This window comes from Centroberyx gerrardi, chromosome 18, assembly GCF_048128805.1.
Source record: "Centroberyx gerrardi isolate f3 chromosome 18, fCenGer3.hap1.cur.20231027, whole genome shotgun sequence".
NCBI classification, from domain to species: Eukaryota; Metazoa; Chordata; class Actinopteri; order Beryciformes; family Berycidae; genus Centroberyx; species Centroberyx gerrardi.
Window position 1 is genome coordinate 8,523,938 of NC_136014.1, and position 26,234 is coordinate 8,550,171.

The 26,234-nt window shown below is 42.9% G+C and overlaps 1 protein-coding gene across 1 annotated transcript; it reads right to left on the reverse strand.

The window, feature by feature from the left end:
* Positions 1–1,123: 1,123 nt before the first annotated feature.
* kcnk3a (potassium channel, subfamily K, member 3a) lies at positions 1,124–24,636 on the reverse strand. The gene is made up of 3 exons (XM_071919112.2): positions 24,354–24,636; positions 1,537–2,064; positions 1,124–1,440 (listed from the first exon to the last, which is right to left on the reverse strand). Exons 1-3 carry the CDS (start codon positions 24,634–24,636, stop codon positions 1,124–1,126), a joined length of 1,128 nt encoding a protein of 375 aa, XP_071775213.1.
* Between the last annotated feature and the right edge of the window lie 1,598 nt (positions 24,637–26,234).

A 26,234-nucleotide genomic window follows, 5' to 3' on the forward strand; every position in this document is an offset into this window, starting at 1 on the left:
ATATGACAAACAGACAAGTACATAAAACAGGTTGATACACGGGAAGAAACTATTAAAAAGAAATTCAGAGTGATTTGTACAAAATACAACAGTGAGGTCTGAAAGGGGTGGCAGGGTCGCCTAGTGGTTAGAGAGACCGTCCTGCGTCCGCGATGTCACAGGTTCGACTCCCGCAACAGTCATGTGTCCCGTCAAAGTGTCCTTGAAGCCCTACCTGCTCACTCATTGTAAGTCATTCTAGACAAAAGTGTCAGTTAAATGCCTGAAATGTAAGTTCTCTCTTGAAAGGAAAACGGACAAAGTAGATCAAAAGTTTGGCTTGAACCTGAACTGCAGTTAGAGACACACAGAAGAATAGACTGAGTTGCTCTTGAAAACTTTCACTGAAAAAATAGGCTTTCCCTCATTAACAACTACAGTAATGAAGTGTCCAAATATATACACATTTTTCATTTCGTTGCAGTGAGTATAATACTTACAGCTGAAGTTTCCTTTAAGTCTTTGTGGAAAAAGCGGACTTCAAACTCTCCAATAAAATAAAGTTCTGTTTTTTTTCTCAGGGGATCATTATATACAGTTCATACTCCCTCGGTCCCTCATAAAAATATCTCTCACAGTGTAAAATGTCCTTTGTCATATTGGAAGAAGATTTAAGTCAATCTCACGGCAAAAGGGTCAGTGAATGCTGAAAACATTGAATTCAATATTATGAATTCAGAGGTGCAGAACTTTGGTCCAAGAGAGCCACGTTATTTTTTTCCCTGCCTTTTAACAGTAACAGATTCAGACTTTGAGTAATGAATGCACATACTTCTTAAACAACCATTAGCATTATTTTACCAATGACATCAGTAACTACCTTAGTCCTAAATGGTTTGTGCTTACAGGCTAATGGAAGTTCAGTATATGGCTAGAGTCTGAAGACTAGAGCGGAGTGCAGCACACAGAGGCAGGCACCAGGCTATTCAGTACCAGAAAGAAGCCAACACCAGGAGGACTGGGTCTCTTTAGGACTGGAGTTGTGCTCCCCTGACATAGCTGATCTAGTACCACAGTAGCAAAGTCCTCCCCACATGGTAGACAGAAGTGGGACTTGATTTAAAGCATTAAGTCCTCCCGGTCTCTAGATGGAGCTGCGGCGTTTTGTGAGTCCTCTGTAGGTGTTGATGCTGTGCAGGCCGGTGGACACCGAGCTGATGCCCGAGTGGCGCTGCAGACTGCACACGCAGCCGTTGGAGTGGAGGGGGTTGGAAAACGCCTCTCCCTGCTCCATGTAGGCGTCCGAGGTGGAGAGGTCTCGCGGGATAATCATGGGTATGGAGTATTGCAGCTTCTCCCTGCTCTTGTACCACAAGCAGGAGCACATGGACTGGAAGTGGAGAACCTCGGCGTAAACGTTACGCAGACCTCGGCTCGCCGCTCCTCCCCCGCCACCGCCTCCTCCCACCGCGCCGCCTCCCGCCGCGTCACCTCCGACACACCCGGAAGGCGTGGAGGAGGATGAGGCCGGGTCCACGGCGTAGTGGAGGTGCCTGCCCGCCTGGCCGTTGCGTGCGAGGAGGGCCCGCTGCTCGGCGTCCCTCTTCTCGTCTTCGGCGTTCATGGTCATGAAGCGCAACACCACCAGGTTGAGGAAGGCTCCGATCACAGTCAGGCCCGTCAGGATGTAGATGAAGCAGAAGGCCACGTACTCGGACTTGTTCTGCAACGCTTCCTCGTTCTGCAGCGCCACATAGTCCCCGAAGCCGATGGTGGTGAGCGTGATGAAGCAGTAGTAGTAGGCATGAAAGAAGCTCCAGCCCTCAAAGTGGGAGAAGGCCATCGCCCCCACGCACAGTGTGCTCATGCAGGATATGAAGCCGATGGTCACCATGTTGACCATGGAGACCTCAGTGTGCCGCATGCCAAGGCACTTCTTCAGGCGGTGGAGCAGGTACCTGACGAAGGTGTTGATTCGCTCGCCCAGGCTCTGGAACATGACCAGGGTGAGAGGGATGCCCAGGAGGGCGTAGAGCATGCAGAACACCTTCCCTCCATCTGTGCTGGGGGCTGCATGGCCGTATCCTAAGGGAGACAGACAGAAAGGCACAGGGTTACTGGGGCAGAACTAATTAAATCTACAGTGCCGAGGACAGGGGTCTGAGAAAGAAATGGCTGGAGGCTGGGAAGATAGTCAAGGCTGGAGCGGACGGAAACAAATGATTTGTATTCTTAGAGCAGCACTTCTGATATATTCAGACTCCCCTCATTTCACAGTGGCAGAATGCAAGTGGAGATGTGAATGCACAGTAGCGTGGTGGGGATGGCCAAGTATTGATGTCGTGTATGGGAGAGAGAGCTTGAATAATTCATTGACAATTGGTCTCTGTGGAGTGGCTTGTGCTAGTGAAGACATTTGCACCTAATTAGTCCTCCACGTTTTTCCTGTCCAAATAAAACAGGACACCATAGGGTCGGTTGCTGCAAATGTCGGTGCTTATTTTGTTGATGTAAGAAAATCATTCTTTTCATGGATCAGTTTCACTGCAGTGCTTAGAATCTTCGGATTATCTTTGGACACCTCGCAGCATAATGGAAAAATCAGCAGTGTGGTTTTGTGTGGGTTCCCCTGGGCCATCTGAACAGTGTCACAGCCCAAAAAAAGACTAAAGGTTCCCCACAAAACACACAGGCTTAATTAAGCAAAGAGCCCAACACTGTGGCATGGTACACTGTCATGTCAAAGTTCAGAGGAGGAATTTTCCGTTCATTCATTTACCTTAAAACTGGGAACAGCTGAGAAACCGCAAATAAACATATCATCGGTGATCTGTGCAGTTACTGAAATAGCCACTTTGAGTACATTAGGGATTGTTCACCACCAGCCAATTTCAGACATGGTGTGACTCATGCTGTCTTTCAGATACTGGCTGACTCATTCTGTATGCACTAACACTGTTGGGGAAGACAGAGCTCGTGAACTTCACAATGGATGCTTGCTCATCTCAGGTTAAGTGTCAACCTTTGGTTTATAACGTCATCTCCTCACCCCGATCACCACATGTGACACGGGGCCCTCGTACGCAACATCATCGGCGATTGAAACACATTTCCCACATGTGGACCTGTTGCATGCAGGGGCCAAGAGATGTGTCCTTGATAACAATGGGATCAGCAAATGGAAAAAGCTGACCAATAGTTTGAATGTAATTACTCTGGGGGTTGATTTAATTCTTGGGGCTCTGGTTTTATTGTCACGCCGACCTGTGTGGTTAAGCCATCTGTCTGTCTGGTGCCGAATCTGTTTAAAGCTTTCCCAGTTGTGCTGCCAAAGTGAGAGCCATTACAATTGATGTATCTCCACTTGGAGGGGAAAAAATGGCCCGTGGTCTGAGCACCTTTTCAGAGGTGAAAAGACATTGTGCCTCTCAATGCCATTGACTATTTTTAGTCTCATCCTCACACAGAAATCATCATCCCATTTTCTGAAGACTGGGAGATGACGGATGAGTACCCTGCTCTGATGAGAAGTCTATCCATTACATTCAGTCCGTTTTACCAAGGGGGCGATGGTAAGGATTCATCAACAGATTCACTAGCCAATTGATGACCTTAAGCACAACCTTAGTATCTGTAGTACATGTTCAATTCTGACAGCACCAACCAATCAGGTTCCTTTTGCCCCTTGTTTGACTCTTGTTATGTTGGACTGTTGGCGGATACTGCTTATCCAAAATGCAACAGTCTATATGGACAAGCTCTGTCCGTTCCTCCATCTTTCAGCTCCGGTCTATGAATGTTAATGTGCACTATCGCTCCATCATGAATATATATATATGAGAAATATAATTTTCTGAAGAAAAGTAGCATGCTTTCTTCTACTTGAAAGGGTAAAAAACCGATGAGAAAGATAATGAATCTTTTCAATGTGTTATAGCTATATTTGACGCAGGTCTGGGATGCTTTCTGGAAAGCATTCTGGAAATTTTTACTAATTTTAATATAATAAAATTATATAATCCCGCACACTGTCTACACTTGCATAATATTTTATTGCAAAGTTTTGGTCATAGGACCTTCATCAGGCAAACAGTTGATTTCTTTCCCAGTATGTACCTTTTTGGTTTTTGTCCAACACACCTGTCACTAAAAGACTTTTACGTGTGCAAAAATGATTTTTTCTTTACTTCTACTTTTACTACTACTAAAATTTCAGTAAAGTCACAGCACTTCCACATGAGTATGGTATTTTGGTAACATTACTATGTCCACCCTTGTAGGTTCAGAGGGTACGCACTACTGACTAGTAAGTCGGGGAATGTGTCCTTGGTGTCAGAGAGACAGGGGGTTCAGGTGAGCAGGGAGCCGCTGCCTGGGCTGCAGCGCTGTCAGGAGCTGTCAGGACCAGGGAGCCGCTCAGCGGGACGAGGGGACGGCCGCAGTGACAGCGGCGCTCATCAACAACAGACGCAGGAGCTGGAGGCGACAAGGCCAGTAGTCCAGTTGTGTGAGAGTGAAGAGGCCCGTATGACAAGCTCACCCTCTCCTCTTCCCCCCCTTCAACCCGCCCCCACACCTCCTGTCCCGCTCTCCCAACGATGACAAAGTTACCATGAGACAGGACGTCTCCGCGGCTTGGGAGGAAAGCCACCCGGGCCGCTCACTCTGTTAACATGGATTACAGTCATCGCCGCTGGCAGAGTAGAAGTGCTGCTTCACCTCTCTGGACGGCGAAAAGGCAACTGGCCAGTGAGAGGCTTGACTGATATCTGAAGGACTTCTGATTCTTGGTCCGGCTGTTGGAAACTCGTGTGTGACTGCACAAATACTCAATACTTTGTGTTTTAAAATAGCAGTGTCATTATGAAGGAATGGTTGTAAATATTTACACATATTTCATGGATAGACGTGCAAAAACGGGGAGGCGACATCTGGGAAATTATAGGCTATCAGGTTTTCTTCTAAGGGAACATCAAGTACCTCTAAAATTAACTCAATTTCTCAATTTGTGTAAGGATTGTTGCAACATATAAAAGGGGCATCAAAGACTTCGCCGCAACCTGAGGCTTATTGTCTCATAACCTAATTCCCACAATTATCATCTGAAAAGAAAATAGGAAAATTGCATAACATTTGAAAAGCGATAAGAGCCTTCAAAAGACATATTAGGCAAAACTAACGAGGAGAGAAGGCTTGATAAATGTCAGCAGAACACAGGTGCAGCGTACTCTGAACTCTCATTCCCTCCTCACTGCTGCCTCTCATTACTGGATCATAATTTACAGCCAATCATTTAAGCTAATGCCTGTAGCAACAGGCCAGCCATAACTTAAATCCTTTAAAACAAACCATTCTACAAAGAGAAAAAAAAAAATCCTTTTGGTATCTCTGCCACTCCAAAAGGCTGCCAACATTTTGTAATTTGAGTTTTAATTTCAAGTCTTCAGTCTAGGCCCGTGACACCTTTTTCCCTTTTGTCCTCTAATTCATTTCACAATTTTTAATCCCCCCATGTTCACTTTAGCAGATGGGCGCACAGCTTTATTCATTTGCTGGGCCATATTAACCTTCACTCAGATTTTCTAAATTAAATTTCTGATATCTTCCAACACTACTCAGCTGCAGCAATGCAAATGATTTTATTTGGCGTTGTGTGACTTTTCGCCTTTTGGTCCTGTGATTGCTAGTTCCTCTCTGAAGATGAAGAGCTCAGTGTACAGTCCCTTCCCTGTGATGTCTGTCTCTAAAACATCACCCACTAAAAGTCTTCATTATACTGATTAATTAGGTAGGGATAAAAAGAGGCTTTGAAAATACATCAAAGAATGGCATAATGTGCCTGTTAGGGCTCCAGTTCTCTGTCACTCTATTAAATTTTCATTGATTACCAGGCACAATTTGTTCTCGCCAGCAAGATGAGGAGCACAACCCGTTTATCAACTCTGGGAAGCACATCACCTCACATAATGGGGCAGGATTCTCAAAGGGGTGGTGAATCTATCAAAGGCTAATTTAGCAGGAATTTGTGAAAAGGCTACGCTCTTCAAACCCTAAAAATAACAAAGGTCACATGTCCACAACATAGCATAAAACACAAAGAGAAAATAGGTGTTTTCAGACGCCAATGAGCTGAAATAAAATGCAAATAATTACTGTGCATGTGGACACCGGTGGGATAACAAAGCGTATGTTATGAAACCTGACATGTTGAATACATATATCCAACAAGATGGAAAGGCACCACAGCACAGAGTCTCTAGAGGAGCAGCCGAGGAGATGGCCTCGATAGCAGAAGAGCCGGTGGCAGGGCTGTGGACTGCGGGCTTCGGCGCTGACTGATATGTCCTCAGACATCTGGCGCCCCGGAGACCAGGCAGTGCCAGGCTGGATGCTCCACTCATCTACCAGACAGAGGAACCGGGGCTGGGTCAAACTCACAGTCTGCGTGTGGTGTCGCCCTCCGCTCGAGACTGACAGGCAAAGGTGAAAAGGCTACTGGAAATTTGACTTGAAAAAGTAGTAGGCTGCTGTTCATTAGGTTCCATTTTACTCAAGTCACTTTTAAATTTGACTCTTTTTTTTTTTTTTTACGAAATGACTGAAGTAAATGTAAAAGCTTACCTAAAGGTTTACTGTCAAGCAAAAATAATCAAACGTTTATGCATGTTCCAAAACTGTCAAAACCTAAAAAATATCCTGACTGGCTGGAGTAACTTGGTCGGTCATTGTCAGTCCAAAGTTTACATATGGTCCTTTTTTAAAGGGGCAATAAGTCAGGTTTGTAAGATGACTCTTAATATATCTATGCAAGGTTGATAGGGTTGCTGAACAATACAAATCATTCATTGATTATTACAGGTGCTGAGATTTCTGGCTTTCAGAGTTTACCTTCTGCACTCTGTTTTGGAACAAAATCTCCCACCCATTGCCATTTCAAGACACTCACACTAATTAGCTAGCTTGCTCAGCTCTATTATGAAAATGTACTTTATAGTTTGTGCCAGTTACAGGCCACCATACACTTTTTTTAACACGTTTTTGTTTCTTCTTGGGTACAATGCACATTTGTTACTTTTCAACATAACAGATGATTACACATTTTAACACAACATATGTTGTTTTTAACATATCTTGCATTAAAAAGTAACACAAATGTATGTATGTAAGACACACATATGTGTTAAATGACATCCTTAGTGTAGCTCAGAAGCTAGAGACTTGTTTTAATAGTTTAATACTTAATCATATCAACAAAACTACTATCAATTTCTGTAGAATGGTATTTTATTGTAAATGATGTACCCAAGTAAGCAAAACCTCAGCAAATGTACAGACTTTTGAAAGTACTCATAAAGCAGCTTACTAAAACCATCTACTGAAGCTAACTGGAATAGTTGTAATTAGTTAGAGGACATGACTGGCATTATGTAAGGTGACTAAACAAATTCCATCTGCAAGGCGAGGAGCGTGCTCACAGGTGTTCCACAGAGTCACAATATTCATCCCTACATGGGTAGCCTAGTTTTCAACTTACAGGTGGCCACTGCAGCCCCAGTGTGACGTCACTCTCATCTGCTTTGACGCCATCTCTAAAATACCGTGCGCAGAAAGGGGAATGTTCAATACCGCTGTACAAATAAACAGCACCCATGTCATTGGTTTGGTACAGCCGGTCTCGGAGCAGCAGCCCCCTCTCTCCTTCCCAGCATGCATTCTCCAGTTCTCTCTCATCTCCAGCTGTGTCTGGCCAAAGCTATCAGTATTCAACCCAGCACACTGTAAAGTCTTGTCCGCTTCATCGCCTCGAGCCTTTCCATGGATCACACCCAAAGATGTTAAAAGTCGACCGTGGCGTTTCCCACGCCTAATGTCCCATCTCCATCTGAAGCGTGGACCCGCAGACCCCCATCAATTTTTAGTCACGGACACCTCAAACTCCAGACGACCCCGCAATTGTTTACTCAGGCACTCAAACACGGCTCTGGCCCTCCCACCTCCCTCCATTAGCCCGTCCAGCTTTTGACCCATAAGGCCTCGCTGACAGCTGCTACAAACCTCTTTGTAATGTCCATGTGTGTGAAAGCAAAGAATTCTAGGAATACTTTTTATTGGAACAGCGCGTCAATACTAAACGTCAATGAGTGCAATCATCTATCTAGAAAAAAAGATGTGTTTGCTTCATTCATTTTGCATGAGTTGTTATTGAATGGGAACAAAGCTGCTGTTTTGATGATTTGATATAATTTTAATTTAGGGCAGTGCTGCAGCTGGTAGGTACACATGAGTAGAGACCAAAATTTTGATGCCATTATTCATGGTTGCAAAATTTGCAAAAAAACAAAAACAAAAACATACTTCATATTCAATCTAAAAACAACAGAAGGGATCATTTGACTGTTAAATCATCACAGCAGAAAAAACAAAGCAAAGATAAATGCAATGCTGCCAGAATAACCATAGCTAAGCCAACTGTATACACACACAGAGAGGTGAAGATGTTCATACATTCCAAACCAGGTATTTTTAGATTGAACCAAATGAAAGCCAGCCAGCATTTGACAGACAGCGACATGCAGGAGGAGGCCAAGTCCAACCCCTTATGCCCTGCAGGTTCCACATCAACCCAAAAGAACACAGCATTTTCACAATATGATAATATGGCACAGTATTAAAACAGCTTTTGAACTGATATCAAAAAGATATTTGGGTCACAAAACGATGCAGATAGCAGCATCAAAATCTATTCAACCTCAAAATATTTGCAAGGAAACTTTTATTTTGTAGTGCTGAATGCTTGTAATGATGTGAGCTACGTCAGCTTCCACATAATTGTCTGCTTTTGCTGTCAGCAGACTGTAAAATGGTCGGAATAAATCACTTGGTAATGCTTAACTGCTTAAAGAGAGACTACTAGAGAAGCTAGATTGCCTGTGTGACCAAACTCTCATATTATGGCCCGACAGTGAACAATGACCCTGTCCAACCAGAGAGCGAGGGAGAGAGAGAGAGAGAGAGAGAGAGAGAGAGAGAGAGAGAGAGAGAGAGAGAGAGAGAGAGAGAGAGAGAGATACGGGATGCATTTATCACAAGCAATCTGATGTAATGCCAGAGGAGACAGCGCATTGGCAAAGCGTCTGTCTGGGTTCAGTTTAACTCGGTTACCCCTCTGTGGGCTCCAAATCGGGCCTGGGAGCATGTGCTCTCCTCCAGCTCGCAGCTGAGGCCCCGGCACAAATGCATCACAAGCCTAAAGACCAAAGCAACCAGGGGTTAGATCAGAGAGTCGTGACTTGGCCGGCAGTCCCCCTCCGCATCCACAAAACACCTCTTTCATCACTATATAACGCATAGACACAGATGGACACAGACGCTGTCACTGCACACGCACTTGAACCAAAACCAACTGAATGTACACACACACACACACACACACACACACACACACACACACACACACACACACACACGCTGTCTGTATACGTTCACGAAAACCCCGACTAAGATCCCTGTCGAAAGCAACACTCGGGTCTCTCTGTGTTCGTCCATCCTCGTCTGTTTTGGTTTAAAAAAAAAAAAAAAAATCCCTATCAGAGTCTATTTCCAAACTTACTCCTTAGGTTCCTTTTTAGGGGATATGAGAGGAAACCTTGGCAGGATGCAGTTTTCCATGAGGTCAGTGAGCGAGGCATTCCAAACAGAGTGTGAGATCCCTGGGAGGGTTGGCTAATTAAAATAAATCACGTGATTTATGTACCTGATACACAGTTGATAGGGACATGTTTTAATACTCACAACACAGCTGGGCTAAAATGGGGTCCAGGTACACAGCGACATGAGGGGGAGGAGGAGGGAAGGGTAGAAGAGGAGAGGAGAGATGAAGGGAAATGAAGTGAGCAGATGAGAGGAAAAGAAACAACGCTGAGAGGGAATGCAGAAATATAATTTTGAATACATTAGTTATGCCCTACACTGTAGCTTTCTTAAACTGAATAAAACACAAAAACATTTCTTTCTATAGACCAGGAAAGCAAGAGATTTTTAAAGATTTAAACCTTAATCTAGAGGGTAGGAAGTCTTTAATTTGTAGTCATTGCTAATGTAGGAACTCTGAGTTGGGATTTCGTTGCAGGCTTTTAGGAGGTCAACTCAAATAACAGACGGATCTGTTTCAAGTGCTCCATTTGTGCTCTCCGCTGTAGAAGTGTGCCTGTGTGGGGAGGATTGAGAGAAAAAGTGAAGAGAAAGATACATATATGTGTAGTGGGATGCTGAAATTTGAAATACTTTTTCTTGCTTTGGGGATTAAATGCTTCTTCCCTGTGATGAAGAGCTGGCAGAAGCGCAGAATGTAAACACATCCGCCTATTACTGCATTGATCGATATAATACATTAAATCAAAACAAGCATGGATATCTAATGACATGAATGATAACACCAATATTATACTGCATTCTTGATGAGCCTAAACTACAGTATGCATAATTAGAGTTATGTATATTACTGTTGACACACATGGCTAAATGATGATGATGATGATGATGATGATGATGATGATGATGAGGATGATAATGATGATGATGATGAGGATGATAATGATGATGATGATGATGATGAGCATAATTCTGTGCATCACTGTGGAATATATAAAGAGCAGAGACACACTTACATCTAGGCTAGGAACTGGGGCAAGTGTGAATCGGGAGAAGACTGCTAAAGCTCACACACTATTAACTGCCTTTGATCCATTTTGGCTCAAAACGTCTTTTTTGTTTTTGCCACAGTTGATGGTGAAAGGCAGCTAATGCTGTAGAGCATAAACAACGTATTTTATGGCCATTCATCCTGACACATTGCATCAGATGCAAGTCCCGCGTATGAGAAATCGCATGTGAAAATAATGCAGTGCACTGTCAAGGAAAAACAAAAACAAAATAAAAACATGTAGTGGTGATTCGTGACAAGACCGCTACAATTTGACATGGGTATTCTCTGCCTGCCTTGTGATTTCTAGTAATTTGTACTGCAGGAGGTTAATGTTTTATTCAGTTGAATGCTCTTTTTAAAAATAGCTGCTGCCTCTCTTGTCCCTCTGACTATTTCTCCAACCCTGACACTCACATTCCCCCCCTTTCCAAACCTGAATCTCTCCTCCCTTCTCTCTCCTCTCTCTTTCTCACTCCCTCTGTCTGTCCCCCGTTCTCTAATTCAAAGAGATGTATTCCCCCTTGCTTCATTGCAGCCTGCACACCACAGTCATCTGCCTCTGCCACCTGAATCCACTGATACATGCATACACGCTCTGGACCCGGTTCAGCTGGTGAGTGGCTTTCAGGAAGCAGATGCCGGCCTAAACTGACATCTGCTCAGCGCAGTGAGGGGAGGCACACCGTAGTCTGGCAGATACGCACAGATCGGTTTACACGGCGAAAAGGATCGCAGTACAGAGCAACCCCGGATTAAATGGAGGGAGAGAGAACGACATGGAGGCGCAATGATAAGCATCAGTGCCCGGTTGCATGAGGCATCTTGATTAAAGTTGTTAAATACACACGGTTTCATACTGTTTTTTATCCTAAGTAATTCCTTAAAATCAGTTAGGCATTGCACAATTGTACTTAGCAACGAAGAGTTAGCAGCTACTTAACTTTAACTGACTTGTCTTCATCAAGGAGAATGAATTTGTGCCAAGAAGGTGTTTGGTGACAAGAATAACCCAAAGGACACACTACCTGATGAGCAGTTGCTGCGAGATTAATGATTTGACTGGCAGTCAGTCTGTTTTTTAGCTGGCAAACTTGCACAGGACTTGGAGCAACATTATTAGTTGTGGCTTGCTAGCTGTAGTGTTTATAACTTGGTTAGCTAGCTAACAGCGATAGCTTTAGCTACAGAAGAATCTTTTAGGTCTACTTTGGCAACTGTGGAATATTTAGAAAAAGTTTATTTTAGTACACTGTTAGTATACTTCTTTAAAACTTAATAAGAGTATACTTTCATTTTACTTTTTTTGTACATTCAAAAGGTAAGCGACACTTGAGAATAGTTTACTTAGGCTTGTACTTGTAATTTTAATGCTACATAGACTTGTTGAATACTTTTCCACTTTTGCAATAGGTACTGAGAATAGTATATTTATAGGCTTACTTGTACTTTTAATGATATTACAACTATACTTGAATAAAGTAAAAGTGGTCCAATTAAGTCACAAGAAGTTCAAGTGTAACCTACCTTTGTTAACTTTTAGTATTTGTATGAGTCAACCTCAAGTATACTGAAAGTATACAGATATAAACTTAAAGTTAACTTAAAGTAGGCCTATACCTACAAGTACATTTTATAAACTAAAAAAGTGGGACAACTTATTACCAACAAGTAACAAAATAGTACACTGAAAAGTAAGGTAATAGTTTACCAGAGTTAGCACACTTCTTACACTTAAGTATACTTTATAAAATACAATTCAAGTTTACTACTTTTTTGTAAGGGTAAGCTTTTCTTACAAAAAGAATCGGTTGTTGCAATGTTTGTTGCCACTCTCTTAGCTAATTTCCTGAACTTAAGGAAGTTAAGCCTTAAGTGAAATCTTTATCAGAAAAGCTGTTTTGTGAAACCAGCCACAGGTGGAAAAAGGAATCTGCCACCTCTACTTCACCCCTCTCTCACACATGCCTACATGCAAGACCTGGATCAAATTGTGTTATATAGCAGAATATTTTTAGCTTTTGTTTTAACCTTCTAACCTTTAGCACCTGGTGGGTGGGGTTAGCATTAGGACAGTTCAGATAGTGTCAGATAAATTACAGAAATTAAATTACAGAAAGGTAGGCCTATATTAAACTGACTTGTAAACAGTCTAAACTTTGTGGCATTCATTCTGTTGTCCTGTGTGGTAAAATCCATCCATCTAGCGCTCCAAGCAGGGTAAAACAAATACCAGTAGTTATTTTCAAATACAATTTTAGCAAGATCTGACACACACACACAAACGCAAACCCATATGAGAGAATGTGTGGGTGTTTTGCAACACGCTCACACACACACACACACACACACACACACACACACACACACACACACAGGCACGCACAAGACTGTGTGTAGGTGTTTGGCTTTATACTGGAGGCATGGATACCCATCAGCACACTGTCTGAACTGTCTGACTGGGCTTTGTGCCACATTGTAAAGCTATCACATGTCATATCACGTGACGCATAGGACTGATGCCGGCACCTGGCATAATGACCACTGGCTTCAGATGCAATTAAATCAGGTAATGGATCTTACTAAGGTGTTATATGACCCCCAGACTGCACTGCCTGCCTTGTTGCCCCTCCTGGCTCTCTTATACTGTGATGTGCAAGGTGTTATTTCTTGTTTATCTGGTGGCAATATTTGTTTTCAGTAGCCTGATTCATGATTGACAGAGCAATCTCAATGAAATGCTTAATGCTCACTTAGAGGTTTATTCAGTTTCAACCTCAACTGACCTTCATCATGCCTTTTGTACCAAGCACCTGGTCAGGATTTTGGATGTGCTTACACCACCTTCTTACTATGGATCAATGTCAAAGTGTGTCCATCCCTGTCAAAGTGTCCTTGAGCAATGCACTGAGCCCCTATCTGCTCCTGGCTCCTCCTACGTGAAATGCATACATGTAAGAGATATTCCTAATCTCTTACGTGAGTGTCCCTAAGTTCGTACAAACTATCCCTGTATGGTCCTGCAGTTTTAACTGTGCATGTCTCCTTGTCACCTTGGTGAGGTAGCCGCCGCCTCAGGCTGCCCATATGGCAGGAGGAGACAGACAGGGAGCAGAGGGGACGGACACAGCATCAGCTCCACCTCCGCCTTACCAGACCTGGGTCAAACAGTATTTGCAAATACATCTTGAGCATTTGCTTTAACCTACTTAGAGAGCTAGATGGCTGGGGTTTACTGCATCAGCACCAGAGATTTATTTACCTTTTATTTCCCCAGCAGGTCAATTCATAAGAAAGTTTTATTTATAACGACGACCCAGTATGCAGTGTCAGGAAGGAATACTCAGTTGACTTCTTGTGTTTGTGACTGTCTATACTTTGTGTTATTTCTTATGTGGCAAATGCACCTATATGGGCTAAAACAACCATAATAAGGATTTGCAAATGCCATCTGACCCAGGTCTGTGCCCCACACTAACAATAGTACCCAAGAAAGCATTCTTTACTATGATGATGGGAGTGACTGTGAAGCATCACCAAAATACCCACAATCCCAGTTAAGAATGCTCCCTCAGGCATTCTGGCTTCTCTACAATGCCTGTGTACTGTCTGAAAGCTTTTTCCTCAACATAAAAAAAAACACAGGAGAAAGCAAGAGCCATCGCCAACTAGCTCCACTGGTTATCAGCAACAGTTAGCATAGCAACCACTTTCATTATTGGAATTATCAGCACAGTTGGAACGCGCCTCTGACCAATCGGCTCGCTCGGCTACCCGTCGTGCAAATTGCCATGAGCAATAAATACCCCGGCACCGTTTTTTCACCATCACACATCCAGGAGAGCAGACGCATCACTTCTGACAGCTGTGATATCTGGATTATTCCACAGGAAAAAGGGGTTAGCGGCCCGTTGTTTTAGCCCAGGGTTACCGCGGGGCCCTTTTGTTTTGTATGGATATTGAATGCGCAATCATAAGCTCGTGCGCCTATCTCGGGCCTCGGGGGTAAACACGATTCACCTATCACTGTTATTGTTATTGTCATTAGGCCCCCAGCGTGTGACAGTCCACTTCATCCAGGTTGGCTCGTTGAGAGATTAAGCAGATGCTGAAAACAAATTGGAAAACAAATTCCCCTGGGAGACAATATATGAGCCAGGCGAACCTACAGACTTGGCACTGTCGGACCAAATCTTTCCACGGCTCGTCGCCAGCTGGAGTAATGTAAAACTAATACAACAGAACTCAACACCACCCCCCTTTCTGGACTTGGTCGGAGCCGTCAAACGCCAGTGAGTTGTGAGGAAATCACTTCAGGTTGTTATGATAAGGACAGCCATGAAAGCTATCCATTTTTTTGGGCGAACCATAAACATACAGATTTAGCTCCTCACCTCTCACTTCAGTGTTTAGAAGCTTCCCACACTGCCGAGAGGCCTACTGTACTGGAGATAGGGTGTGGACAGAGTTTTTTTTTGGAAACAGCCCACTTCCCTTAGCATTTGCATGTACTGAGACAGTAGTAACGCTCAGAGGACGTACAGAGGCGGAGGTCAGAACCGCTACACCATCTCTGGGCACAGAGACGGGGAGACAGCTCAACGCTCTGGGCGCATAATCAGCACTCAGCAGGCTGGCAGAAACCCCTCCCGTCTAACTAAAAGAAATCTGCGAGAGCCGTGTTTCATGACATTGTGTATTCCTCGGGGGAATGTCTCTAGCGTGGATGTGGCATTGTGTGACTAGCTAGTGTGTAGCATTTTTATAGCAGTGGAGGTTTTGGGTCCCAGTTTTGGTTATATCGCACTTCATCTTCTTATTATGAGGAAAGTCCTAATTCAAAGCGTTTGGCAATTTTGTTGTTGTTTTGGAGGAAACTTGGTTTAAACACAATGGATTTTACTTTTCATATTTTTCATACTTACATTTTCTCTCATTTTCTCTCTACTGTTGGGTGTAACTGTCTGCGCTGAGCTGTGGGGGGGGAGGGTGTTGTGCTGTGGGATTATATACTACGTCACATTATTGTGGCTCCATGGCTCTAGCTGCAGGTTGCATATGAGAGTGGAGGGAGGAGAGAGAGTGCACACGCAGTAACACATACAACTAGGACACACACATATAAACATACACTCGCGTGAGGTTCTCAGAGCAAATTTCCCATTAACATTTCTTGAAATAAGCAGAGACAATTTGCAAGTCAATGTGGGATGGAGTATTGTCTCTCTAAAGTGTCGCTGATGAAAATGTCCAGATGCTAATACTGTGTTTTGTCACCGGCTTCAGCCACAGCTCTACACAATTTGCTAAACACAATGTAAGTCCTTTCAAACAGTGCATAGTGGATCGCATACATTTTTGAGACTAATGCTTTCATAGCAATTGCAGCAGCATGGCCAACAAATGCTAGCAGGAGTTTCATGTTAATTTCTGGGAGACAAAAATCTCTGGAAAGAAATCTGCTTGAATGTCATAAGAGTGGGTTTGATTAGTGACCGATAGGAAAGGTTTTCTACAAATCCTGAACTTTTCCCTGTAAAGCCATACTCCATCGCAATAACACTGAGCCACAGTAGCCCCGGCCTCATTACCGGGTTCCTGGAATCATACCCCAACTGCCTGCACTGTACAAGTTTCCAATACCTTTCCTTTTCAGGTCACGGGAGGAGAAACTCCATCTAGTGACCCAGCCTTGTCCAAGAGACAATTTTACAACCAGTCAGTTTACTCCAGACAGACCAGGGAAGGTTCACACTACATATCTCATTTTCCTCTGTGCCTCAATCACTGGGCACTGATGTCTTTTTTTATGATTATGGTCCACAGGTTATAAAATATGAGGTAGCTAAATTAATTCTCTAAATCATATCAAACATTCAACTTATTTTGGGATAATAACCTGTATTGTGTCCCATATAAACCAAGGCAATACATGTTTTGTTGCTGGAGTTGTAGACATATCTTATTTCTGGAGAGCTGGGACACGACTTGGTTAATCTCAAATTTCCACTGGAAGGATTAGGACATTAATCAAACGGCTCTACCTGTCCGGCCCTCACTAAAGCTCTGGGTCATGGAGAGACACATAATTCAATATTCCAGGCCATGAGATTATAGACTTTCTTTCATTCAGAGAAAAAAAAAGACGGCAGAGTTCTCATTTCTGATCAAATAAAACTAACAGAGTGGAAAACTAGGATTTGGTCTGCCAGACTATATATCTTATACTGTACAGATCATGCCGTGTCTATTTATACCCTGGAATAGACTCAACATGCATCACCAAGTGAAAGAGATTCAGAGAGCCCACTACTGTGTACTATTTTATTTGGTTTAGCTCCAATCAGCTCCCCCTGGATTATGAAGTCTAATAAATACAAAGCCGTGTTTTGTTTAGTGAGTCAGGCAAGCACTCAACTTTCCATTGAGGCAGCAGAGCATAAAGCAGACGTACAATAGGTAAACATTCCCTGGTCATGTGAACTGAGCAGGACCAGGAATGAGCGTCACTTCTATCAACATTCTCAGACATTACTCCCTCAGATCCTGTACATCAACAAGCTCTCTCGGCCAATAATAGCTACGGTTGTTTCATCGTTTCTCTCTGTAGCCTTGTATAGTTCAATGGGTAGAGCATGGACCCAACACTGCCAGAGATAGGGGTTTGACTCCCATTGGCGCCAGTGATGTTAAATATGTACGCACCACTGTAAGGTGTTTTTGCTGAAAAGATGACATACAAAAATCCACATGTAGGAGTCAAGTATTCTTTTGCTTTAGCTGCGAGGCTGTGTACAGGGGGAAGGTGTCGAGGTACCAGTGTGTATTTCTTCCCCTTATGGCTCTTTAAGTAAGATTAATAATAACTATATCTGTGTTGCGCACTTCTTTCCAAAGTTATTAAGTCCCGCCATATAAAAGAAACAAAAGAAACACATTCAACTCTGCACCGCTGGCTCCATTAAGGCCCATAGCTTGTTAAAGTGTTAAAATTCAGAAACCATACTGGACTTCCAGCATGCAAATCAACAAAACGACCATCGTCTGAATGCCCTTCCCGAGGAGCTCAGGCTAGACGAAGCAGTGTTGTCTTTCAAAGCTGCATGAGGTAAGATTCATATGTAAAAATACACCCGTCGTATCGGCTCAAATCACAAAGTGGAAAAGAGTGTCCCATCCCCCGTAATTGAGACCCTGTAGATTCGCTCTATTTGATTTTCTGGTGTTGGGTATAGACACTTTCTGACGAATCAAGACTTAAAGGACTAGACCAACTTTTTGGGAGTTTCACCTTACTCAATATGTGACGAGAGGATTGGCACCAAAATCATCTCTGTGTCTCCAGTAGCTATGTGGTTCGATCCAGTCTGCATGCTAACGCTTTAGCATACAGTATGTTACGTAATCATAGGCGACTAGCATTATCCAAAGTATGAAGATAAACCTTTTAGTAATCCAAAGTTGGTATTGGTTTTTATTCTATGGCCTGCAGAGTCATAACTTCAGAAAACAAAATCTCAATCTTCATCATTAGTGAAGTCCATTCCGAATCAACAGTGCAAAAAACTTTAGCTGTCTGGCAAACTTCGCTCACCTTGTGTGTAAACAAAACAAGTTACGCTTGAAGTCTCGCGAGAAGAAAGATCTGCTGCCATTGAAATTCTTTTGTTGAAATGTATGCTTATTTTACCAATCCCCTAAACAAGCCTGGCAGGTTTAGAGTGAATGCTAAAGTGTTAGCATGCACATCGGACAGAGCTATCTACCAGAGACGGAGATGGTCCCAATCTTTTCATCGCATGCTGGGTAAGGTGACCAATGTTGCCAAACTCCCAAAAAGTCAGAGTAGTCCTTTAGGAGTGAAATCCAAACTGTCGCCTAAACCACACTGAGCAGCGCTCCGTCCAGAGAAAGCTGGACCAACGTTAGATCGTTTGCCTCTCTTGTCCCTTTGGTATCCTTTGGTGTAAAGCATCACAGACCGGCTGGATGGGTAAACATGCTGTGTGCAGTTTACTGGCATCATGATACAGGATTTCTGGGAACTGAAATTCAAACAGTTTTCATTCAGTTACCTCTTGCTGCCATTTAGAGCCGCCAACGTGCAAAGTTGCCTAATGCAGCTTTAAATAACTTCTGAAGAGTTGTTTTTTACAGACATGCTTTTATGTAATGATGTCTCTCTTTCCACTATTGTTCCACTATGTTGGTTTATGGCTATGTCTTTGTTTTTGCTGCTTCTAACCTTCTTGTAACCTTAGTGACATAGCACTACACAAATGAAATTACTACCACAGCATAAAGAGAGCTTTCTGATCCTTTCAGCGGAGCCCGATCGCCCCGTGGCAGCACTGACTCACAGATGCTGTTTGCACTGCTCTTGTCACACAAAAAAACACTTTCTTAATTGAATTCAAGTTTTCATACTGATTATATTTCATGACCTTTGGGACCTTGGAACCAGTGAAAAGCCCATTGTGTGATTTCAAAAATACATGGGCATCGATTAGATAAGAAGCATTCTTTTATACTTTCCTGGAAATTGGACTTTTTGGCAAACAGCGCAATGTCACATTTAATCCGAGTGTGTCTCCTTGATGAGCGAGGAGGACGCCTCACCGCACAGAGCACGACACTGGGTTATGCAAGGCAATTTGCTGTGTTTTTGTGTCCTTTTATGTAAGAAGAGCCAGGCAAGGCTACAGTTACATTATCCCCCACATTCACTCATATCGCAGCACCAACTCCCGAGCGGGGCCGGGATCAATTCACCTCCAATTCAATTAAACTGTAAAGTGAAACTGCTCTTCCACGGTTAATGATACAGCGTTCGCTCTCAATTGATTCATTCAAGATAGGCTGTATGAAACATTTTTTTTAATGAAATAGGTTTTTCTGTTTTTTTCGGTTGCATTTAAAGCGAGCTGACCCCGACACTGCTCTTCAGTCAATGGCAGCATTTTACTTCTAGAGTTTTGCCATGTCTGTGTGTGATCAAATTCGGGGAAAGGCATCGTGAGACGGTGCCTTTCCTGCCAGAGCGCACACCACTGACATAAAAGAGAGGGAGTTCCAAGGCGCTCTTCAGGCGAAAAAGTTTCAAACCTTTATTTCATGGCTAGTTCAAAAGAACAGAGTAAAAACAACTCCTACGTGTTTCGGTCATGCTGTGGCCTTCATCAGGGAGAGGCACGCCAAACTGCATGAAGAACTTTCTTAGATGTCTTAGGTTCTTCGTGTAGTTTGGTGTGCTTCTCCCCGATGAAGGCCACAGCGTGATCGAAAGGTATTGGAGTTATGTTTAATAGGTTTCTTTGAACTAGCTATGAAATAAAGGCTCTATAAAGTATTGCCTGAAGAGTGCCTTGGAACTCCTTCTTGTTTTCACTCAGCAACAAGCCCCAAACCAAAGAGCACCAAAACCCAATAGAAGCACTCTCTATCCTTTAATCTTTGAAACACTACTGATATGTCAATATGGCAAAATGCCCACAGTTACACATTTTTTATTTTATTTCTGCTTTATATTTTTTCTGTTTTGCCATCTTTTTTATCTACTCGATTCTGAAAACACCCCAGCGAGAATTGACAAAGGCTCCATCCCTCTGTCTAGCGGTAAAGGCTCTTGTACATGAGGTGTTGTTGCCCATGTGGAATACTTCAGCCGGTGAGAGTTACATTCTTCCGCTCAACCACTTACTGCACTAACCTCTTAAGCTGAACTGAATAATAATGATGATACTAATGCAAGTAATTACCATTAATAATTCAACCCTCCTCTTATGCGGCTGGTGCAAATGGATTCATGCATGCTGTTTACTTCGGCGGTGAAAATAGAATATGATCAATTGTTGTACGCATTGTCAGTCGACATACAGTATGGAAACATTATGTTTAGTTTGCCAGAGGGGATTTGCTGAGCATGTATGACCGGACTTTGACCAGGACTGGACTTTTTCCTTTGGGCTACTGATCGCATCTTCTGAATCCATTTGCATCCAGTTCCCTTCTCCTCAACAGATGACAGATTCATATACTATGGATGATGAGTAAATATCAACAGTAGCATCATAAGTTCTTCCATCAGCATATTGATTTGCCTTTTACTGAATCAGCAACAGGCAAACAGCCAAATGATCTTTGAATGAAAACAACATGAGGTGATTCACAATAATAATATTCCCAGCAAACCGTGTTATTTTGAATGAATGTTTTTCTAACCTCAACCATATGTTGAATTTATAGAGTCGTACTCAGAAAAGGTTTGGTTTAAAGTCTAAATGGATCATTATGAAGAAGGTGTTTGTGTGGCAAAGAACTGTAGAGGATTTTAGTGTTTTAGTATTACAAATTGCTTTGTTCTGTAAGTTAATGACTTCAGAGATTAGATATGAGACAAAAGGTCAGAAGTCAAATTGTATTTCCTTTTCATTTTCACAAGATTCATTCTCTCCGTTCCCTGAAGAAATAGACCTGCTGAAAAGGGAGAAAGGCTGTTAACACTCCGTCAGAAGTCAAATGAACTGGCGTAAACAAGGCTGTAATATGAAGTATTACACAGACACTGTGTTACATGGATAAACAAAGCCAGCTGCCCACAAAGAACAACTCAACTAAAAATGGGTCACATGTCCCGGAATTACCCCGTTTCTGCCTCGTCAGACTGTCACACACCGCAGCGTGTAACAGACGGAGGGTATGAGCCATGTCTTATTTTGAAGGCAGTGTTTTGGTATCATCTGTGTTGTGTGTTTGTCCCCCTAACGCAGTCTGGATGACCCTCAACCCACAATACAGGCAGAGTACAACTGATGTGGCAATGACAAGCCGGTCACCCCTAGAGGAGGTGTGTGTGTGTGTGTGTGTGTGTGTGTGTGTGTTGGAGGGGGTGATGCAGGGGTGACTGTGATTGGTACAATGTTCAAGCTCCCCCCGGAGTTTATCAAAACTGTTTCCGTGCAAAGAGCCTCCCGATCTCCAGCCACTCTTCACGCTCAAAGCTCATTTATTTTCCCCTTGTGGTGTTCCTCCCTGCATCGCTGCGATCTTTCCCTGGAGTTGGTGAGTAAATGGACCCCATCACCCCCCCACCCCCCACCCCCCCCCCCACCCACCCTCCCTTTTAGTATGTGGAAAGTGATGACTGATTACTGATTGCAGCTTCTCCTCCCTTCTTCACTCCAGTTAAATTATTAGAGCATTGCTGGGGCCAGATCTTGTCATGTCCAGGCTGTTTCCACTGGATGAGCAGTGCAGATTATGCACTTTAGTAATAGATCAGAATGTGTGATTCACGGAATTGAAGCCTGTATTAATTCATAACCTTCCAAGATATTATGTTTTATCATAGACTTGGACTGAAAGTGTATTCTATATATACCGATACGAATTTCAAAATAGTCATCTTCAGATTGACGCATTCCCATTCTTTTGCTACAAAGTCTTGATACCTTTAATAAAAATGACAGTATACTGAGAACACTGTGTTTTCATATCTATTTTCTAAAATGACTTTACCCTTGATTTCATCCTAATTTCAAGACAAGAAATATGAAGTTTATGTCTATATTCATACTTCAGTTGATGGTAGAAACTGGTTTTAGCTTCTGATACATCACAGAAAGCTGGAGAAGACAAATAAGCCACTGATGGACAACAACAAAAATAAATGTCAGGCCCTGTGTCTTGCGTCTCAGTATGCAGAGTGCACAGTGGGTCATGGCTGTGTGATATAGTGTGTACAGTACAGAATACAGAGTGTTAACAGTGTGTGCCAGGAGGCCAATGGAACAGCGAGGGTCTGGTGTTGTCATTAATACTTAATGGCGGAGTGAAACGCCAGTCACTGTGTTGCTAGCAGGCTCTGGGCGCACAATTACAGAATGCGGTTACAGACACCCGGGTTCGGGTTAGCGTCCAATTAGTCGTCCGCGTGTGATAGTGTTACAAGTCAGGTCACTACTGACAACTGCCCCGGTCACTAAATACAGGAGGGAGGCTCAGGTGGGAGGTGGTGATAAGGACGGAGGTGTAAATGGCTGAAAGGAAGGTGTTGAAGGTAACGGAGGAGGCTTGGGAACCTAAGTTTAAAATCTAAACTTGTTTCATTTGTTCGAACTGTTCCTAGAAGTATGCTTGATTAAATTCAGCAGGCAGAAGATTAAAAACAGCCTCACATCAATTATAAGACAATGGCAAATAAAGCATTCCTCTCGTCCTTTTCTTTTTGGTTTCATTTTCTAATATTTGAAATGCGAGACTAAATTAAACATATGATGGGAATAATTGCAGTTGCGAGCAGAGTTATATGCAAAGCACTGAGTAAAGTAAAGGTGCAATCCAATTACTAGAGCAAGTAGGCTGAGTTTTAAGGCTGTGTAATAAAGTGAAGGGGCTGGGAGCCTCATGGCGTAGAAACACATGAGAGAGCAAAACAGATGACAAATGCTTGTAGCTATAGTTCCCTGAAGCATCCCCTCTAATGTCAATCTTTGGGTATATGCAGGAGAGTTACAGATGTGGAGAGGCTCGTCAGGCTAAGTGTGAGGTTTGACTCTGAGATGGCCCTTTTTTCAATGCTGCACTTTAAGAAAGGCTCCAGTGAACAGGATCACAATGACAACCTGTTTGTGAAACCACATTCACTGTGTTGAATTTAAAAGACGCTCTCCTCTGCCCAGTCTGCGGAAAGCTATACACACAAAGTTTATGTTGCTTTAATGAGGTTTCAAGCTGCCATCAGCACCTCATCCTGCTCTCTCAAATCAAGAGGAATAACACACTGTAAAGGCTTATTCCACACAAATATAACTTTTAGATGACTTCTGACTGCCCTCCAAAAGCCAAGATAAGGATGATTAGCATTAATGAGTTTTGGGGCAAGACAGTAATTTCTCCAGTCCCATTCCTGGACTGATTGCTGATTATTTCTAGGCCTATTTGCCAATTCATGCATGCTCTAATGAAGAATCACTATAATATTCTTATAGGGAGTTATAATGTGTCTGTGGTGCTCAATAGTGAGCTTACAGTCACCTTATTGCATTTTATAGTATTTTTTTGTTTTACCTTCTATGGTATCACTATAATAGTCCTATAACATTCCTATAAGGACTTATAGTAGGTCTATAGTACTTTATGATGAGTTTATGGAGACATTACCACACTTTAAAGCATAATTCTTTCTCTGCTATGCCTATGGTGTTACGACTTATAATATTCCTACAGGGACTTAAAGTGTGCCTGTTGCACTCAATAGTGAGCTTATAGTGACCTTATTGCATTTTATGGTATTTGTTTCTAACCTTCTATGGTATCTCTATAATATTCCTATAATTATTGTAGTAGGTCTATGTATAGTAGGTCTATGGTATTCAGTAGTGAGTTTATGGAGACTTTATCGTACTTTATGGTAGCCTCTTTATCACCTAAGCCTGTGGTATCGCTATCATATTCCTATAATATTCCTATAGGGTCTTGATATGATATTTGGATGGTATCTAAAATGTATTATAGAATTACTATGGGCCGTACAGTAGTTCTTTTACATAAGGCACATTACATTTAACACAAACCGACACAGCATTACCCATTATATGAACTTTCTTTTTTTTTTTTTTTTTTTCGCAGAAAGAACAGATTTCAAAGCCTCGCAGGCATGCCGCTCTCTTACCTATGGTCGTGATCACAGTGATGGCGAAGTAAAACGACCCGGCGAATTTCCACTGCACTCCGGCTTTGTGCGGCTTCAGCTGCAGCACCACGGTTTCCAGTTCGTCGAAGTTGTCCGTGGACAAGTTGTAGGTCTTCAGCAGCTCCCGCCGCCTGTCGTCCAGCTCTTTCCGCTGGGTCGTCTCCTTCTGGGATTCCAGCACGTCGAAAATAGCCGCGCCGACGATCAGGTACGTGAAGGTGCAGATGATGAGGGCGAGGGTCCGCACGTTTTGCCTCTTCATCGTGGGGTTGTCAGGGCGACGAGCTGCGGGACTCCCGAAGTTTCTGCGCGGTTCTGGAGGACGGGGAGCTCGGCTGGCTCATGGCTGTGCTGCTCTACCGACCCGGGGAAGCTCTCTGATTACTTTATGAGCCGAGGAGCTGTTCATTCAGCACCACCCCTCCCTCCCTCCCTCCCTCCATCCATCCCTCCCTCCCTCTAACAGCAGGGATCCCCCTCCTCCTCTCTCTCTCTCTCTCTCTTTCTCTCTCTCTCTCTCTCAATTCAATCTCAACTCAATTCAATGTGTTTTATAGGCACGAATGTTAGATAAGTATTATTGCCAGAGCACCTAAATGCAAATGAATAAAATAAAATTGCACATAACAATCAACATCTGTTCCACTTGTATGACTGTGCCTGTGTGTGTGTGTGTGTGTGTGTGTGTGTGTGTGTGTGCGTGTGTGTGTGTGTGTGTGTGTAAGTGAGTTAATCAAGGGTCTGGGTTGCTGTGTATTCAGCACCCAGACCCCTTCATTGTACAAAGCATCTCTCTCTCTCCCTCTCTCTCTCTCTCTCTCTCTCTCTCTCTCTCTCAATAATTGTCCCTGTCTCACTCTCTCTCTTTCTCTGTCACACACACATACATACACACTCTGTCTCTAGGGTGCAATAGTAGCCATTTTACACGGCTTAAGTATGTGTTTCCCTGCCTGACAGATAGCAGCGTACACACTGATGAGGTTTGAAGGCATCTCAGAGAAAATGTCCAGTAGCCAGTCTGACCCTCTGTGCAGAGTGCTGTGCACACTTGGCTCTGCATTTTAATTGGTTGCATGTGTAAAAGTTTCTTAAATCTTATTACTGTAAGGCAGCCATGCCGTACCTCATGTGATATCAACAGGGGAAAAAAGAAGAAATAGACAGTTTGTTCCTTCTCAGCTCCATTTACATGAGCATTACCTAAAGGTCTGCAGCCAGATTTAATCTCACTGAAATCACGTTAAATCTAGTTTAATATGATAGTTTGAGGCCTTCGTGGCACTAAAGATGAGCAGATATTGGGATGTAGCTTGAGGCTTGCAAATTAAATAGAAAAGTGATGGAGAAGGGAGCGACACATCCTCACCACCTCACACCCAAGGGTCCCCTAACAAAATCTGACTCCATGTAGGTTCTAATAATCACCAATCATATTTTTAATATTGCTCAAGGGAAGGGTTTCGCCAACATGGATGCTCTTTAGTAATCATTGTAAACATCAGCTGCAACTTTTTAATAGCAGCCGGCACAGTGCTTATTTATATTTTTTTGTGAATCATTATTTAACTTAGTATTTAACAGTGTTTAATCTGGATAATAACAAATTGTTAAGCAAGGCCATCAGTTTCTTAACAGTTATAATACTGCATATACATTGAACAAAAATATAAATGCAACACTTTTGGTTTTGCTCCCATTTTTCACAAGTTGAAATAAAAGATCTAAGACTTTTTCTATGCACATAAAAGGCTTATTTCTCTCAAATTTTGTTCACAAATTTGTTTAAATCCGTGTTAGTGAGCACTTCTCCTTTGCCAAGATAATCCATCCACCTGACAGGTGTGGCATATCAAGATG